Source organism: Pseudorasbora parva, chromosome 8 (assembly GCF_024679245.1).
Source record: "Pseudorasbora parva isolate DD20220531a chromosome 8, ASM2467924v1, whole genome shotgun sequence".
Taxonomy (NCBI): Eukaryota; Metazoa; Chordata; class Actinopteri; order Cypriniformes; family Gobionidae; genus Pseudorasbora; species Pseudorasbora parva.
In genome coordinates, this window is record NC_090179.1 from 43,868,809 (window position 1) to 43,886,308 (window position 17,500).

At 38.0% G+C, this 17,500-nt stretch overlaps 1 protein-coding gene, 1 long non-coding RNA gene and 3 other non-coding genes across 9 annotated transcripts in view; all 5 read left to right on the forward strand.

Annotated features, from left to right (window-relative positions):
* The window catches only part of LOC137084870 (uncharacterized), a 104,946-nt gene extending 89,493 nt beyond the window's left edge, over window positions 1-15,453 (forward strand). Inside the window, exon 2 of the long non-coding RNA XR_010906817.1 lies at window positions 13,856-15,453. This is a non-coding gene — a long non-coding RNA (uncharacterized lncRNA). The remainder of the gene's footprint in view (window positions 1-13,855) is intronic.
* atg16l1 (ATG16 autophagy related 16-like 1 (S. cerevisiae)) overlaps window positions 1-15,453 on the forward strand; it is a 32,364-nt gene extending 16,911 nt beyond the window's left edge. For 3 of the 5 annotated variants that reach the window (XM_067451388.1, XM_067451391.1, XM_067451393.1), the window contains 10 exons: window positions 910-1,009; window positions 3,797-3,902; window positions 5,106-5,176; window positions 5,732-5,803; window positions 6,515-6,635; window positions 8,473-8,578; window positions 8,670-8,819; window positions 8,925-8,972; window positions 9,199-9,300; window positions 13,367-15,453. In XM_067451388.1, the coding sequence (XP_067307489.1) occupies window positions 910-1,009; window positions 3,797-3,902; window positions 5,106-5,176; window positions 5,732-5,803; window positions 6,515-6,635; window positions 8,473-8,578; window positions 8,670-8,819; window positions 8,925-8,972; window positions 9,199-9,300; window positions 13,367-13,460 (970 nt within the window). In that variant the 3' untranslated portion in view covers window positions 13,461-15,453. The remainder of the gene's footprint in view (window positions 1-909; window positions 1,010-3,796; window positions 3,903-5,105; window positions 5,177-5,731; window positions 5,804-6,514; window positions 6,636-8,472; window positions 8,579-8,669; window positions 8,820-8,924; window positions 8,973-9,198; window positions 9,301-13,366) is intronic. The other 2 variants (XM_067451390.1, XM_067451392.1) reach the window with 1 other exon arrangement.
* LOC137085510 (small Cajal body-specific RNA 6) lies at window positions 1,481-1,761 on the forward strand. The gene has a single exon (XR_010907093.1). It is a non-coding gene; the product is annotated as a small Cajal body-specific RNA 6 (non-coding RNA).
* On the forward strand, window positions 4,653-4,933 carry LOC137085512 (small Cajal body-specific RNA 6). Its single transcript, XR_010907095.1, has one exon. It is a non-coding gene; the product is annotated as a small Cajal body-specific RNA 6 (non-coding RNA).
* LOC137085511 (small Cajal body-specific RNA 6) lies at window positions 6,163-6,432 on the forward strand. Its single transcript, XR_010907094.1, has one exon. It is a non-coding gene; the product is annotated as a small Cajal body-specific RNA 6 (non-coding RNA).
* Window positions 15,454-17,500: the final 2,047 nt, after the last annotated feature.

Genomic DNA, 17,500 nt, shown 5'->3' on the forward strand with positions numbered 1-17,500 from the left:
AATAACATTACTGAAATGCATTGATCATTTATGTTTTAAACATGGATAAGCGTTTTTTTGTGTGTATTTTACTCATACTGAAGTTCCTTTTTTCATTTGGTCACCGGCCCAAATTTGCTGCACACAGGTTTGAGTTTGCTTTCTTTGCATCAGAGTTTTGTTTGTGCGTCAAAGAGACGATGTTTTCCATTTGACCTAAAATATTGCCATGCTGAAATCAGATTCAGTCAAGCGATTATAAATGCTTCAGTCCATGAATGGCCGTCTTTATGAAGATGACGGATTTAAGAAGCATGAGACCTCAAAGGGTTAGTTCAAAAATAACAAAAACTACGACTTTATTCAGCATTGTCTTCTCTTCTGGGTTTGTTTTCAATCCTCAAATAAAGATTCAAACGGTTATGAATCAGCGGATTGATTCATGATTCGGATCGCGTGTCAAACTGCTGAAATCACGTGACATTGGCGATCCGATTCACGAATCAATACGCTGATTCATAACCGTTTGAATCTTTATTTGAGGATTGAAAACAAACCCGGAAGAGAAGACAATGCTGAATAAAGTCGTAGTTTTTGTTATTTTTGGACCCAAATGTATTTCCGATGCTTCAAGAGACTCTAATTAACCCACTGATGTCTCATATGGACTACTGTGATGATGTTTTTATTCCCTTTCTGGACATGGACAGTATAGTGTGCATACACTTGCATACACTCTCAGACTAAATATAAAATATCCTAAACTGTGTGTGAAGATGAACGGAGGTCTTACGGGTGAGGAGCGACATTAGGGCGAGGAGTTAATGACAGACATTTCATTTTTGGGTGAACTAACCCTTTAAGTTTAAGCACATCACGAGTCGAGATCAGCCCCGTGTAACACACACACACACTTTCTCTTTCCCTCAGAAGACGTCGCTCTCTAAATTCGTTCGGCTCTCCTGAAGCCGCAGAAGCGCCGGCGGCGTGTGCGGACGTCCGAGTTCCCTCCACGGCGCTGCACGTCTTTGTGAGTGTTACTTTCATTCAGGTCACACTGCAAAAAATGCTCTTCTTACGTAGTAATTTTGTCTTGTTTCTAGTCTAAGTATCTAAATATTCTTAAATCAAGATGCATTTACTAGATCAGTAAAAATGACATGATATTTGTTCTTGTTTTGTTGAAAATAAAATCAAAATGAAGTGAGTTTTTGCTTAAAACAGGCAAAATGATCCGCCAATGAGGTGAGAAAAATAATCGTATTTCTGTTTGGGACGGAAACAAGAAACAAGATCACCTCACTGGCAGATCATTTTGCCTGGTTTAAGCAAAAACTCACTTCATTTTGATTTTATTTTCAACAAAACAAGAACAAATATCTTATGTCGTTTTTACTGATCTAGTAAATGCATCTTGATTTAAGAATATTTAGATATTTGGACTGGAAACAAGAAAGAAATACTAAATAAGAAGAGCATTTTTTGCAGGTCATGGTTTAAAGGTCAATGATGTGATGTAAAAGGTCTGATCTCCAGGTCTTCCTCCAGTCCTTCTGGCCCTCCCAGCAGCCCCTCTTAATTTTCCCAGCATGCTCTAGCTGTGCGTCGCTGGTTTGACGGGGTGGCTGATATATAATGGACGTTCTTGCTGAATAAGAGTCTTTTTTTAGAGAACCAAGTGAGACTCAACAAGCGGCGCCCGACAGAAATCATCATATAGGATGGCCGGGCGGGAGGAGGACGTTAAACTGGTGCATGATCTCAAGTTTTCAAGCTGAGACCTTTTTTAAAACAAACAACATGTTTATTTGCTTTATTATGATATATTAGTAGGGTTGGGTACCGAGACCCACTGCCTATATAACCAGAATGTAACCGGATCGAATCAGAACGAAGATTTCGGGTCCTCATTTCGGTGCCGCTGTAATTCAAATGTGCTTTCTCACTTTGGCCGGCTCAGAGACACACACACTCACCGCTCGTCACATATCACAACTACTCAGTGTTTTCACCACATCATGTTTAGTTTAGCTTTTAGACATTTAAATGCACATAAACACTAGCAAAACACACACACACTGATGTCTGTATTTCGTGAGATGTGGATAAATTCACGTGATGTAAATCCAACAGATCCGATTCTCTGAGGCGCAAACTAACATGGCGGCGCCCATCGGACATTAACACACGGTCACTTGGGGTGCGTTCACACTTGTCATATTTGGTTGGATTAAAACGAACCCTGCTGCGATTCCTCGTTTAGTGCGGCTCATTTGAACAAATGTGAACACTGCCATCCGAACCAAACAAGCGGACAGAGAGCGCTAAAAAGATGGCTCTCGGTCCGCCTCCAAGCGAACTCTGGTGCGGTTAGACTGATATATGAACGCAACACGGACCAAAGACATGTACACGGACCAAAAACCGGACGTGATGTCACAAGATGCGACGCATAGTCAGCTGATTTGACGACGCGGAAAGATCGGTGTATCCAAAATGAGTAACGTATGTTAGAGGGCAAACGTGGAGCAACGAGTAAGTGCCTCATCAATATTTGGTCCGACGAGCAGGTTTCGTAAATGCTAGAAGAAACGCACAAAAAGCAAACCTGGCTCTTCTCATCAGAGGATCTGTGTTGCCCATTAGTCGGGACAGACGACAGCGTCTCTTTTCTGCACAACGGAGGAAATCCTGCGGCTGTTTTGAATGTTTTGAACATTTTATGAGCTCTTCATGAGTTCTCAGCGGGTAAAAATAATGCCACATGTACACTCATAAAATGATGGCGTTTAATCCGCACACAGCGTTGTTTTGAGTGTTCGGTAAGCAGCTCCTACGTCATATAAGCCGACCAATCAGGTTGTGAGCGTCTCCCTGAGCCTTTGGTTCGGTAACTTTAGGTTCGCTGTTAAAAAGGCCAGTGTGAACGCTAAGCGGACCAGGACTATATGTTTTGCTTTTGTTTTTTGGTCCGAACCAAAGTAACCGAACTACATGTCTGAACGCACCTCTTACTCACATTTGAAAATCAGAATATCAGATAGTTTATGACATAGTTAACAAGTTTGTGTATATTTTGGAATAAAAAAGAAAAAAACTAAATAAAACCGATACGGCACTATAGCGGCTGCTGTGTGTCGTGAGAAGCACAACGTGTCGCCATGGAAACAAAAAGGCGACGCTTTCTAAAATATTTAGCCAGAGAATATGGTCATTTTTCCAAATAATGCTAAACCTTAAACACTGCAAAAAATGCTTTTCTTATTTAGTATATTTGTCTTGTTTCTAGTCAAAATATCTAACAATTACAATAAGAAACATTTACTAAACAAGTAAAAAAATTGTCTTGTTTTGGGAAAATAAAATAAGATAAATAATCTGCCAATGGGGTAAAATAAATAATCCTGTTTTCTGTTTGAATTAAGATTATTTTTCTCACCCCATTGGCAGATTATTTATCTTATTTTTAGCAAAAACTCTCTTAATTTTGAGTTATTTTTCCCCAAAACAAGACAATTACTTTTGCTTGTCTAGTAAATACTTCTTGTTTTAAGAATTTTTTTAATGTTTGGACTAGAAACAAGACAAAAATACTAAGTAAGGAAAGCATTTTTTGCAGTGAAGCTGGTTTGTTGCAGACCAAGTCTACCGACTACTCTGGTGTTATGTGTTTTTAAGTATCAGTTCAGGCACCGGTACCCTGTATCGTAAAAAACCCGAACGATACCCAACCCTATATATTACAGTTTAAAACCGTGATGAAATTTGAGTTTAAAAGCAAAACTCGTAACTCGTCTTGACTGTGTTTTGTGTGCAGGACGCCCATGATGGGGAAGTGAATGCCGTGAGGTTCAGTCCCGGTTCCCGTCTGCTCGCCACAGGAGGAATGGACCGCAGGGTGAAACTCTGGGAGGTCGTATCAGGTGCGATATACGTTTATAATCATCCACAGTTTTAGTACACTGCAAAAAATGCTTTCCTTAATTATTATTTTTGTCTTGTTTCTAGTCCAAACATTTAAAAATTGTTTAAACAAGGAGCATTTACTAGACAAGCAAAAGTAATTGTCTTGTTTTGGGGGGAAAATAACACAAAATTAAGAGAGTTTTTGCTTAAAATAAGTAAAATAATCTGCCAATGGGGTGAGAAAAATAATCTTAATTCAAACAGAAAACAGGATTATTTTTCTCACGCCATTGGCAGATTATTTTACTTATTTTAAGCAAAAACTCTCTTAATTTTGTGTTATTTTTCCCCAAAACAAGACAATAATTTTTACTTGGCATGGCAGAATCACTCACTTCATTCAAAAGACAGGTAAAAACTCATCTATTTCATGAGCACTTAATCTTATCATAAAAAATAAGATTAAAAATCGAACTCTTCCTCCATTATTTTTCTCTTTTCCCTCTCTTTTCTAGTTTTTGCTACTCTTGAGTAATATCCAAATCTTTGTATTTAGGGTCTTTGTATTTTTTCGTCTATTCATGACAGCTCGCTTCCTGTACTCCTCAGTTATAAGTCGCTTTGGATAATAAAGCATCTACTAAATGCATGAATTTAAATGTACTTGTCTGGAAAATGTTTCTTAATGCAAGATTTTTTTTGATATTTTGACGAGAAACAATTCAAAAAGACTAAGAAAAGCATTTTATGCAGTGTAGAGTTGAAAAGGTCAGTGATGAGATGTAAAAGGTCCGAAGCCTCGCCTCCTTCCAGTCCATTTATCCCTCCCAGCAGCTCCTGTTCATTTCCTTCCCAGCATGCTCTAGTTGTGCATCGCTGGTTAAAGGCGGCGGCTCATATTATGGACGCTTCCGCTGCATTTAGAGTCTCTTTCGAGAATATTAAGACTCTGACGGCGTCGTCCAACATAAACACGACACACACACGAGGGCAGGACTAGAGGAGTGCATTTAACGGGCTTATGATCTCAAGTTTTCAAGCTGAGACCTTCAGTCTTTCAAAGAGGAAATTGGTCAAATTGTGCATTACGCCAGTTCGGTTTCACAAGGTTTAGTGAAGCAACTGCAGAGTTTCTGCTTCCTCCTGAAACAAACATGCATGTAGATGTTCAGATTTGTCTGTGTGGGGTTTTAAAAGCTTTTTTGTGTGTGTTTCTACAGGGCGATGTGAACCCAAAGGGGCGCTGACGGGCAGTAATGCTGGAATCACCAGTATAGAGTTTGATAGTGCGGTGAGTTGAGTCCCGTTCACACCAACAAAGATGATGTCTTCTGTTTATTATAAGCGTCTGCCTCTTTAAATGCTCTTTAGATGCTCAGTTAATGATGACCTTTTCAACGAATATTGGCATGGGGGGTGGGACTAATGATCAATAATCATTTCTGTTTGGCTCATGGGAACAACCCACATCCTTGACGAATCAATGCAGCAGATTTTGATGGCACATCAACGCTCACGGAGCCTCTGAATAAGCAATCGCGAGAAATGTGATACTTTTTTTAGTGGTTTAAAAGTTATTAAACATTTTAGAATGATAGTTATTTTTAGCTTTCTCAGTCTTTAAGGGTTAAACAAAACAAAAAAATAGTAAAAATGTCAAAAACACATGACTGAATTGCTAAAACTTGTAACCAAAATTAAATTGGAATGGTAAAAAATAAAATCGATCATTCAAATATACTCCAGGCTTTCTACTGATAGAAAGCCATATGCTAATCGCTGAAGTAACCCTTTAATTTCACACCTGAAGTGTGTTTTACTGACTGCTTTGTCTTGGGCTTTGCAGGGAACGTATCTCTTGGCCGCCTCGAATGATTTTGCGAGCAGAATCTGGACTGTTGACGACTTCAGACTGCGGGTGAGGGTTTTTACTGGTTTGGTGGCATATTAAACAAACACACATTTATCTGTAAATATTTATATTTTACATGGGATTTAAGTCACATTAGTTATAAAACTTCTTTGATTCTGTGATTCTCTTATTTTTCTTGTCAATTTTGATCATGCATGTAATTATTGATAGTATAAATGTTTTTAATTTTTCAAACATATTATATCCATTCAAGTTATGAATGGATATAATATGTATCCATATTATATATTACTTTCCTTTTTCTAAATAAAATAAAATACTGTCTGAGATGGTTGATGTCATGAGAATTACGGCCCTCTGCTAGTAAACATCAATGTTGACTAAGGTTTATTTGATGGATTAAAGGTCAGTGATGTGATGTAAAAGGTCTGAAGCCAGTTTTCCTTCCAGTCCCTCCATCCCTCCCAGCCAGCCCTATTCATTTACCCAGTCTGCTCTAGTTGTGCATCACTGGTTTGATGTGGTGGCTGATATTATGGATGTTTCTGCTGAATGAGAGTCTTTTTAGAGAATTATGTGAGACTCTTGACAGTAATATCCCACAGCAACACGACACACAGGAGGGCAGGACTGAAGGAGGCTGGTCAACTGATCTCAAAAATCCTACTGAGACCTGTCCTAAATTGATTCTCAGTTACTACTAGAAACAACTGTTTGCATGTCTATTTAATTAATTGTTACTGTTTTGTCCCAAAGCACACACTCACAGGTCACAGCGGGAAGGTTTTATCTGCTCGGTTTCTCCTCGACAACGCTCGAATCGTCTCTGGCAGTTACGATCGAACGCTCAAGCTCTGGGACTTGCGAAGCAAAGTCTGTAAGAGACTCTTAGTTGTTATACTTTTTCTTAATTGCCACAATGCATGAATGGGGCTTAAAAATGATTTTATGGTCTTTTGCTGAACCTTCAGAGAATGTTGTGGATGACAAACTAAATTTGGATGTCAAAAAAATTAATATTTAATTAATGCGTATTAAAATGAATTTGTATTGTTGTTTTTTTCAGTCAAATCTAAAATGTGAAAAGTAGCTAGTTGTAAAAATGTACATTTTCTGGTAGTTGATCATTTATTGAACATATCTAAATTATTTCTCTGAAAATTTGTATGGAAACTTGTTTCCACCAGGGAATAAAAAAAATTGAATCGGTAATTGAGACGTTTCATTTCACATTTCAGACTTTGTTTCTCACAATTTTGCCCATATCTCACAATTCTGAGAAATTAAGTTATGTTTCTGAGAAAGTCGCAATTCTGAGAAATATTTGGGATTCTGATAAATAGCCATGATTCTGAGAAAATTGCTGTGCTCCGAAATAGTCGCAATACTCACTATACTCTGAAATAGTCATGATACTTTGAAATAGTTGCAATACTCTGAAATACTCACGATACTCTGAAATACTCACGATACTCTGAAATAATTGTGTTACTCTGAAATACTCACGATACTCTGAAATACTCACAATACTCTGAAATACTCACGCTGCTCTGAAAAAATTGCGTTACTATGAAATACTCACAATAGTCTGAAATACTCACTTTACTCTGAAATAGTCATTATACTCTGGAATAATTGCATTAATCTGAAATATTCACGATACTCTGAAATACTCACGATAATCTGAAATACGATAGTCTGAAATACTCACGATACTCTTAAACAGTCACGCTGCTCTTAAATAGTCACGCTGCTCTTAAATAGTCACGCTGCTCTGAAATACTCACTATGCTCTGAAATACTCACGATACTCTGAAATAGTCACTATGCTCTGAAATACTCACGATGCTCTGAAATACTCACGATGCTCTGAAATAGTCACGATACTCTGAAATAGTCACTATGCTCTGAAATACTCACTATGCTCTGAAATACTCACAATACTCTGAAATACTCACAATACTCTGAAATTCTCACTTTACTCTAAAATAGTCAGTATTCTGAAATAGTCATTATACTCTGAAATAATTGCTTTCCTCTGAAATACTCACGCTACTCTGAAATACTCACGATTCTCTGAAATACTCACGATACTCTGAAATACTCAAGATGCTCTGAAATACTCAAGATGCTCTGAAACAATTGTGTTACTCTGAAATAGTCACGATACTCTGAAATAGTCACGATACTCTGAAATAGTCACGATACTCTGAAATAGTCACGATACTCTGAAATTGTCACGATACTCTGAAATTGTCACGATACTCTGAAATAGTCACGATACTCTGAAATACTCAAGACGCTCTGAAATACTCACGATAATCAGAAATAAAGCCATGATTCTGAGAAATAGTCGCGATGCTCAGAAAGTATAGTTGCGACACTTAGCAGGGATACTCTAAATTAAAGTCACGATCCTGCAAAATAGCAAAATAGAGTAAACTATTTTTTTTTGTCTCGTAATTGCAAGTTTATGTCTCGCATTCCTGACTTGTTTTTCAATCACAATTTAGGTTGTGAGACCTAAACTCACAATTGCATTTTTTTTCCAGTCCCTGGTGGAAACAAGCTTTCATAGATATGTGCGTTTACAACTTTTGAAAAAACAAAACACCAATTTGTACTTTATTCGTGAAGATAGCTATTTGCTTTTAATAGTCTTGAAATATCATATATTATCTAATGAGATTGATAAATGAACCTCTTTTTCTCAGGCATGAAGACAGTGTTTGCTGGCTCTAGCTGTAATGACATCGTCTGCACAGAGCAGTGTGTGATGAGCGGACACTTCGATAAGAAAGTTCGTTTCTGGGACATCAGGCGAGTCGTGATTTGGATCAGTGCTCATGTTTGTACTTCTAAGTCTTGTTCAGTGGCTCAGTCAGTAATACTTCTGTGTTTTCGTGTTTAGAGCGGAGAGCATCGTGCATGAGTTGGAGCTGCTGGGACGCGTTACGTCTTTGGACCTCAATCACGACCGGACCGAGCTCCTGACCTGCTCCCGTGATGAACTGGTGAAAATAATCGATCTGCGCACTAATGCAGTGCGACAGACCTTCAAGTGCGTTGCTCTTTGTTTTTACTTTAAGTATAATAGTTTATTTATTTATTGCACATAACTTTATTATTTTAAATTGTAAAATAATAATATTTAATGTTTCTGCAGTGCTCCAGGATTCAAATGCGGTTCTGACTTCACCAGAGTCACATTCAGGTAATATAGTCCTATATAATTAGGCTGGATTGAGTCATTTCAGCCACACAGATGTGTTTTTAATGTTACACTTGATTTAGTTAATTAGCTTTTCACCAGCTCATGACCCCCTGCAGTTCTCTCACAGAAACCCTGTTTTAGTCGAGCCTCAGCCGATGACATTCATCAAGCACCTTTAACTGCTACTGTAGCACACTTGTGAACTTTTGAGTGCTTGTGTTTTCAGTCCTGATGGAAGTTACGTGGCGGCCGGTTCTGCAGACGGCGTTCTCTACATTTGGAATGTTCTTACAGGGAAATTAGAAAAAACTCTTGATAAGGGTCACAGGTGAGCAGACACACACACACACTGGTCTGGTTCACTATCTTTGTGGGGACTGTCCATAGACGTAATTGTTTTTATACCGTACAAACTGTACTATCCCCCTACACTGCCCCTGCCATCACACACATATACACACACACACACACACTGCCTCTGCCCCTAAACCTACCCATCACACACACACACACACACACACACACACACACACACACACACACACACACACACACACACACACACACACACACACACACACACTGCCCCTACCACTAAACCTACCTATCACACCACACACACACACACACACACACACACACACACACACACTGCCCCCTCCCCCTAAACCTACCCATCACACACACAAACACACACACAGACACACACACTGCCCCTACCACTAAACCTACCCATCATACACACACACACACACTGCCCCCTCCCCTAAACCTACCCATCACACACACACACACACACAGACACACACACACACACACACACACACTGCCCCCTCCCCCTAAACCTACCCATCACAGACACACACACTGCCCCTACCACTAAACCTACCCATCACACACACACACACACACACACACACACACTGCCCCTACCACTAAACCTACCCAACACACACACACACACACACACATACACACACACACACACACAAACACTGTCTCTGCCCCTAAACCTACCCATCACACAACACACACAACACACACACACACACACACACACACACAGCCCCTAAACCTACCCATCACAGGAAACATTCTACATTTTTACTTTCTCAAAAAAACTCCTCCTGTATGATTTATAAGCCTTTTGAAAAGTGGGGACCGCTGGCTGGTAATCTCAGGTTTTACTATCCTTATTGGGGACATTTGTTCCCCACAATGTAATATAAACAAGGGCACACACACACACAGGGTTTTCATGTTTATGGGGACATTCCATAGATATAATGCTACTGTACTAACGTTAACAAACCCTTACAGAAAACATTATGCATTTTTACATTTTCAAAAAACATAATTTAGTATTTTCCCACTACATCAAAAATGTCAGGTTTTACTATCCTTTTAGTACACTGGGTGTGTTTGCAATGGAAAACTAACTCTAGGGCTGGGTATTGAAACATCAGGTACAGTATATTTTCTCCACTCTCTCAACTAAAGCTGTAAACTGGACAGGGAACAGTGTCAGATTGCTGTAATATTTAAAGTTAAAATGAACAAAAATTACAAACATTTAAATTGCTTTATTAAATTAAAACGATGTGAAAATGCACTATCCAAACTTAAATGGATGTAATTCAAGAATGTCCGATCTTTTTTTAAAGACGCTCAGCAGATTAGTGAAGCACTAAAAAAAAAGAAAGTATGAAAAAGTTATGGAAGTTTAAATGTACCATAATTAAAATGTACTCTACTAAATATTTTTTTATTTGATATTTTACAATTAAATTTTTACTCCAAATTTACTATAAAATCAAAGCCATATGTCTAGCCAAGTTTTTTGATGCATTCTCCTGGAACAAATTAATCCATTTATGTCCAGGTATTACTTTTATCACAAAATATGGAATCTTCGGACTCTGAAATTTACGGCAATGTGTGTTTTGTCAAGATTAGAAACGTTTTTTTTTATTCTAGAGTAGTTTAAATAATTATTGTAATATGAAACCGCCCACTAGGGGAGGAGCCTGCTAAAGTAATGTACCGTTTCCATGATAATTGGTGGTATTTCCGTGGTTTTCACAGAAAGAATTTGAGTTTCAAATTATTACAAAATATGAGATGGAAAAGGCAATAAATAAAAAGATGTCAACCTGTTTTCATGAGGGATTTATTTAAACATACATTAAATATTTAAGAGCAGGTTAAGTAAAAGTATGATGAATATGTAATATAGTGCATATATTTACCAAAATACTCCTCTAGTTTTTTTTCTTCTAGTTAACTAACAAATGTATGGACATCGAATGGATTTCCTGAGATAAATGTGACGTGACATGTTGTTTACGAGGTGTTTAATTGACAGTTAAAACACTGATTGAACAACTGAGACTTTTTATTTTTATTTTAGGAACTTGTACTGTATCTTCCAACCTTCTGATGTTCATTCATGTTTATTTCATGCTATAACTAGTAGTAAAGAGATCGTTCGCATCAACAGCAATCTGTCACGCCACAATAAAGAGTGCCAAAACCGTATTTATTGTTTACTTTTCATAATAAAATGATAGAATTTGAAAACTGACACTTTTTCACATCATAAGTAACAAAGCTCATTGAGATTTCGTGGATAGTATGCACTCTACAAATAATATTTAGTGAAGTTTTGGTCAAGTGTCTCTACAGCCCATATATTAAAAGGTCGATTTGGAGATTTGAGAATCGTTATTGATAAAATCAATTAATTGATGTTGTCAACTCAGCCCTAGGATACAGTATTTCACGCAGTGTGTTTGGGTTGTATGCTGCACAATTTTGTAAATGTAGCAGATTATCTGTGTATTATTACAGGGTGTCCGCGGGGTTTTAAAAAGTATTAAAAAAGTGATAAATCAAATTTAAGGCCATTAAAAGTGTTAAATGTGGTCTCAGAGGTATTATTATTTTCCAAATTAGGTATTATTTTTTCAGACTATCAGGTGTCCTATTCTGATCTATTCTATCTGCGTTCGCGTTAGTTCGTTTAAATATGGGCTTTAGCGTATCTGGGCACATAATCAAAGATCTTTCGTCTCCGTCTCGGCGTATGTTTGATGCTGACGTCATATTCAGCGGTCGTTCGGCATCATCTCAGACTGCGTGCTCAACAGAAGGGGCTGGCTTACGTTTTATTTTAGACTTGCTTCAAGGCATATCTTCAATGACTATCCTCATAAGAGCAATCTTAAATGATTTATATGAAGTCTAAAATGAACAAAAAGAGTTGTGAGAGAATGAGGCGCGATCCATATAAACAGTGAGATCCGCGTGTCTGTCTGCTCTTAAAGGGACAGCAGCCAATAAAGCTTCCTGTCAGTAAAGTTAAAGAACAAAGGGAACAGAGAAAATGACTCGCTGCTCTTGACTAAATAACTTTGGTAGCTTTAATAAGGATTAACTATTTAATTTATAGTTTATGCAGTGCAGACTGCATATAACTTTGATAAATTTATTCAATTTCTGTATATTTCCTAACTGTTAAGACAGGAAGGGCAGGAATAAACATGACATTTATTATGGGTTTATGTTAGCATTGTTTTAAGTTTACTGAAATTAAAAACTGTTATATTTTTGAAGCCTAATAATACATGTATAATAATAAATACTGGCCTTCATTCATAAAAAGATGCCATTTAAACAAGTATTTAAAATATACTGTCTTTATGTGGTTTCTACATTAATTTGAATAACTGTGAAATTATTATATTAAAAAATATATTAAAAACGTACAAAAATATTTATTTTTTATTGCGAATAATCACAGAAAAAATGTGATTAATCTAGTTAAAGTTTTTAATCGATTGACAGCACTAGTTTTTAGTATTTTGTTAAACTCAACAACTTATCACAGTTATAGAAATGTAATATTTGGCTCAGGTTTTGTTTTTGGAAAAAAACACTAAATAATTTAATTGCTGAATTACCAATTATTAATTGAAGTCTAATGTGTATGAAGTAATGCTTCTCCTTAACCAACCTTTGTGAATGTTGAGATGTATTTTACTGTGTCTGAATGATAACTTATCACAGATTTCCTCCTGGTGTCGATTCTAAATCTATTCTTTTTTGTATGTTATGTCAAAATCTGTGTAAATAATAGAAAGGTCGCTGATTGACCCTTGCAATTCAGTGTCGTGATGGTTTAAAAAATATTCTGAAGGTAGTAAAAAAGGTATTAAACTTTTAACTTAAGGATTGCTGTTTGTACCCTGTATTACATGCATGCACAGCAACTCCACATACTGCAAATATATGAACATATGGCACACCTACACAATTATTTCATTTTTGATTATGTGTTTTCTTCCACACTTGACAGCTCTCATAAACTTCCTGTCTTTCTGTTCTTTCCGTAGTTCTGCCATAAATTCGGTATCCTGGTCTCCGTCGGGTGCGTACGTGGCCAGCGTTGAGAAAGGCAGCAAGGCCGTGCTTTGGTCGGACATGTGATCGGCCTCCTCAGCGATTTGGTTGAAACGGACTGTAAAGACAGACAAAGTGAGCCCACCCTCACGTCCCACTGGCCTCTTGAACTACCTTTCCCACAATGCCATCTGATTGGCTCCCTGCGTGTATGTGTGCTGCCTGCCTGTATGATTGGGCGGCACCGTACTCGTATTATACATAAATATATTTATATCAGCTTTCGTGTACTGTCGGTTGTCTCACACACACTAGATGTGGGACAATGAAGATTATGCAAATGACTCTCTCATTGTCCTACATGACTCTTACTGCTTATTTTAACACGGCTTTAAATTAGTGTGTGTGTGTGCGTGTGTGTGTTTTGTGTGCATTTACTGTTGGAGATTATGCTTTGCCTTATACAGATACAGGTCATTAAGCTGTGTGTGTGTGTGTGTGTGTGTGTGTGTGTGTGTGTGTGTGTGTGTGTGTGTGTGTGTGTGTGTGTGTGTGTGTGTGTGTGTGTGTGTGTGTGTGTGTGTGTGTGTGTGTGTGTGTGTGTGTGTTAATGCTGTTTACTGCGGTTCCAGTTGAGCTCTATGGATGGCACTGTTGTTCAAAAAACCATTTTCCTAGGGTGCTGGGAAAATCCTGCATCTCCCCGTTATAAACTGGAATACATGCATTGAATAGGAACCCCATTTCTTTAGGATGCATCCTACAAAGAAATCTCACATTTTGCTTCTGATTAATTGCATTGACATTTTTAACTTTTAAGCACAATTAGCCCTCATGTACTAATTTCTCATTATGGTATTGCATAAAAAAATGCTGATGAAGCATGAATTCTCATACTGTAATACAGTAAGGATCGGGATTTAGAATCGGCATGAACTAAAGCCAGTGCAAATGCTTTTATTATATAATTATATTACAATAAATATATATTAATTTCTATTTTTCCACATCATCACCGTAATGAGAACTTGTTTTTAAATTGGCGGAATACATTTTGGTTAGGGAATGTGTTTGAATAAATAAAAAAAGAGTAAATGCATTAAATAATAACACTCCTAATTATAACTACTGTAATTATGTAATTTTTCTTTATGCAAAATGTCATTATTTGGATTCACTTAAATGTATTTTTGACATTTAAGTGTTTTTTATGATGAGGTCTAATTAGGTATATTCTGATTATTTGTCATATTCAAAATCAAAAGTTTGTTTGCCATGCATTGGACATTCAAAAGTATTTCCCTCCTGTAGTTTACATGTGTGTTTGAATGGGTAAGGTACTCTAAATGTTATTTACTTACGTTATTTGCTCCAATCACAGCGCTCTTTATCATAAGCCCCTCCCCTCGGGTCCTGGATGGCCGTGTGTGTGTGTGTGTGTGTGTGTGTGTGTGTGTGTGTGTGTGTGTGTGTGTGGGGCGGACGGGTAATGCATGCAGTGACTCTGAATGTGTTCTAGTAGAGAAAGCGATGCTCTGTTCTTCTTTTCTTTTCTTTTTATTTCTGATGCACACAAGCTCATATCCTCACAGCGTTTCCTCCGAGCACGATGTCTGTTTCAAATACTGTATCAAACTCTGCTCGGCTGTTTTGCAAAGGAAAACAAGTGCACTTGGTATTCGCCCGGACGCCAGCTGTGGAACTGGTGACATTTGCACTTAGTTAAAACAAACAAAAGGCTGTAATACTAACACTATTATTGATGTATCTGCGATCTCATTAGCTGCCGCGGCTCATTTTAAAACACTCACATCCCCAAAACTCAACGCTGGAGTCTGTCGAGGTGCCAAACAAGTGCACTTGGTTTCAGAGAGTGAGTGAAGGGGGCAGCACTTTTTATGGATGGCTTGTGGGTGTGGCTTGCGTTTAGCCCCACCCCTCTGACACATTTGTGGGTGGGGCTAAGAGTGGGCACTGAGTATCACTCAGCGGACTGTGGAAGGTAATTGTCGCTAATGTATATGAGGTCTCTGTTTATGTCTGCTTAATGTTTGCACACCATAAAATGTGTGAGACGTTACTTGCATTTGTCTGTTTCTTGCATTCTTGGGAACATTTTAAACCGGAAAGTCATTTCGATAAGAGGAAGCGAGTCATATAAATGTCATATAGTCATAAAGGTTGTTGATTCTCAAAAATGTTCATTGTATTAACTCAAATTTTTAATTTCAATGAACTCACAATTTTAAGGCAATCAGATCTTATTTAAATAGTTTTTAGTGTTGTAAAAACACTCCAATAATCATTGTTTACAACAAAATATATCTTTATTAGTGTGAAGCTTTTCCTAAATGGCTCAGCACTAGAAGGATTTAGCAAAATTCATGAGTAAAAAAAAATGTTTTACGATTTTTTATTATTTTTATTTACGCAGATGAACTCTCCCAACAAAATCATCCACATTATTCTGTTATTATTTAGTCATCCCACTTCTGAAAATCCCAGTACATTTTATATTTATTTTGCAATGTATATTGTAGAAAAGCAATGTATAATAATGTCAGATTTTTGGTAATATTGTGCATCCCCCAAAAAAAATTCTAAAGTATTTCTCACAATTCCCTCCTATAGTTGATGTTTATTTGAGTCTGGTGATGAACATTAGGGAGTTTGTCTGGACCCTGAAACCTGCTCAGAGTGTGTGTGAGAGAGTGTTTGTGTGTGAGAGAGTGTTTGTGTGTGAGAGAGTGTTTGTGTGTGAGAGAGTGTTTGTGTGAGAGAGTGTTTGTGTGAGAGAGAGTGTTTGTGTGTGAGAGAGTGTTTGTGTGAGAGAGTGTTTGTGTGAGAGAGTGTTTGTGTGAGAGAGTGTTTGTGTGAGAGAGTGTTTGTGTGTGAGAGAGTGTTTGTGTGTGAGAGAGTGTTTGTGTGTGAGAGAGTGTTTGTGTGAGAGAGTGTTTGTGTGAGAGAGTGTTTGTGTGAGAGAGAGTTTGTGTGTGAGAGAGTGTTTGTGTGAGAGAGTGTTTGTGTGTGAGTGTGTGAGAGAGAGTGTTTGTGTGAGAGAGTGTTTGTGTGAGAGAGTGTTTGTGTGTGAGAGAGTGTTTGTGTGTGAGAGAGTGTTTGTGTGAGAGAGTGTTTGTGTGAGAGAGTGTTTGTGTGTGAGAGAGTGTTTGTGTGAGAGAGTGTTTGTGTGAGAGTGTGTTTGTGTGAGAGAGTGTTTGTGTGTGAGAGAGTGTTTGTGTGTGAGAGTGTGTTTGTGTGTGAGAGAGTGTTTGTGTGTGAGAGTGTTTGTGTGTGAGAGAGTGTTTGTGTGAGAGAGTGTTTGTGTGAGAGAGTGTTTGTGTGAGAGAGTGTTTGTGTGTGAGAGAGTGTTTGTGTGAGAGAGAGTGTTTGTGTGTGAGAGAGTGTTTGTGTGTGAGAGAGTGTTTGTGTGTGAGAGAGTGTTTGTGTGAGAGAGTGTTTGTGTGAGAGAGTGTTTGTGTGAGAGAGTGTTTGTGTGTGAGAGAGTGTTTGTGTGAGAGAGAGTGTTTGTGTGTGAGAGAGTGTTTGTGTGTGAGAGAGTGTTTGTGTGTGAGAGAGTGTTTGTGTGTGAGAGAGTGTTTGTGTGTGAGAGAGTGTTTGTGTGTGAGAGAGTGTTTGTGTGAGAGAGTGTTTGTGTGTGAGAGAGTGTTTGTGTGAGAGAGAGTGTTTGTGTGTGAGAGAGTGTTTGTGTGAGAGAGTGTTTGTGTGTGAGAGAGTGTTTGTGTGTGAGAGAGTGTTTGTGTGAGAGAGTGTTTGTGTGTGAGAGAGTGTTTGTGTGTGAGAGAGTGTTTGTGTGTGAGAGAGTGTTTGTGTGTGAGAGAGTGTTTGTGTGTGAGAGAGTCTTTGTGTGAGAGAGTCTTTGTGTGAGAGAGTGTTTGTGTGAGAGAGAGTGTTTGTGTGAGAGAGAGTGTTTGTGTGAGAGAGAGTGTTTGTGTGTGAGAGAGTGTTTGTGTGAGAGAGTGTTTGTGTGAGAGAGTGTTTGTGTGAGAGAGTGTTTGTGTGAGAGAGTGTTTGTGTGAGAGAGTGTTTGTGTGTGAGAGAGTGTTTGTGTGAGAGAGTGTTTGTGTGTGAGAGAGTGTTTGTGTGAGAGAGTGTTTGTGTGAGAGAGA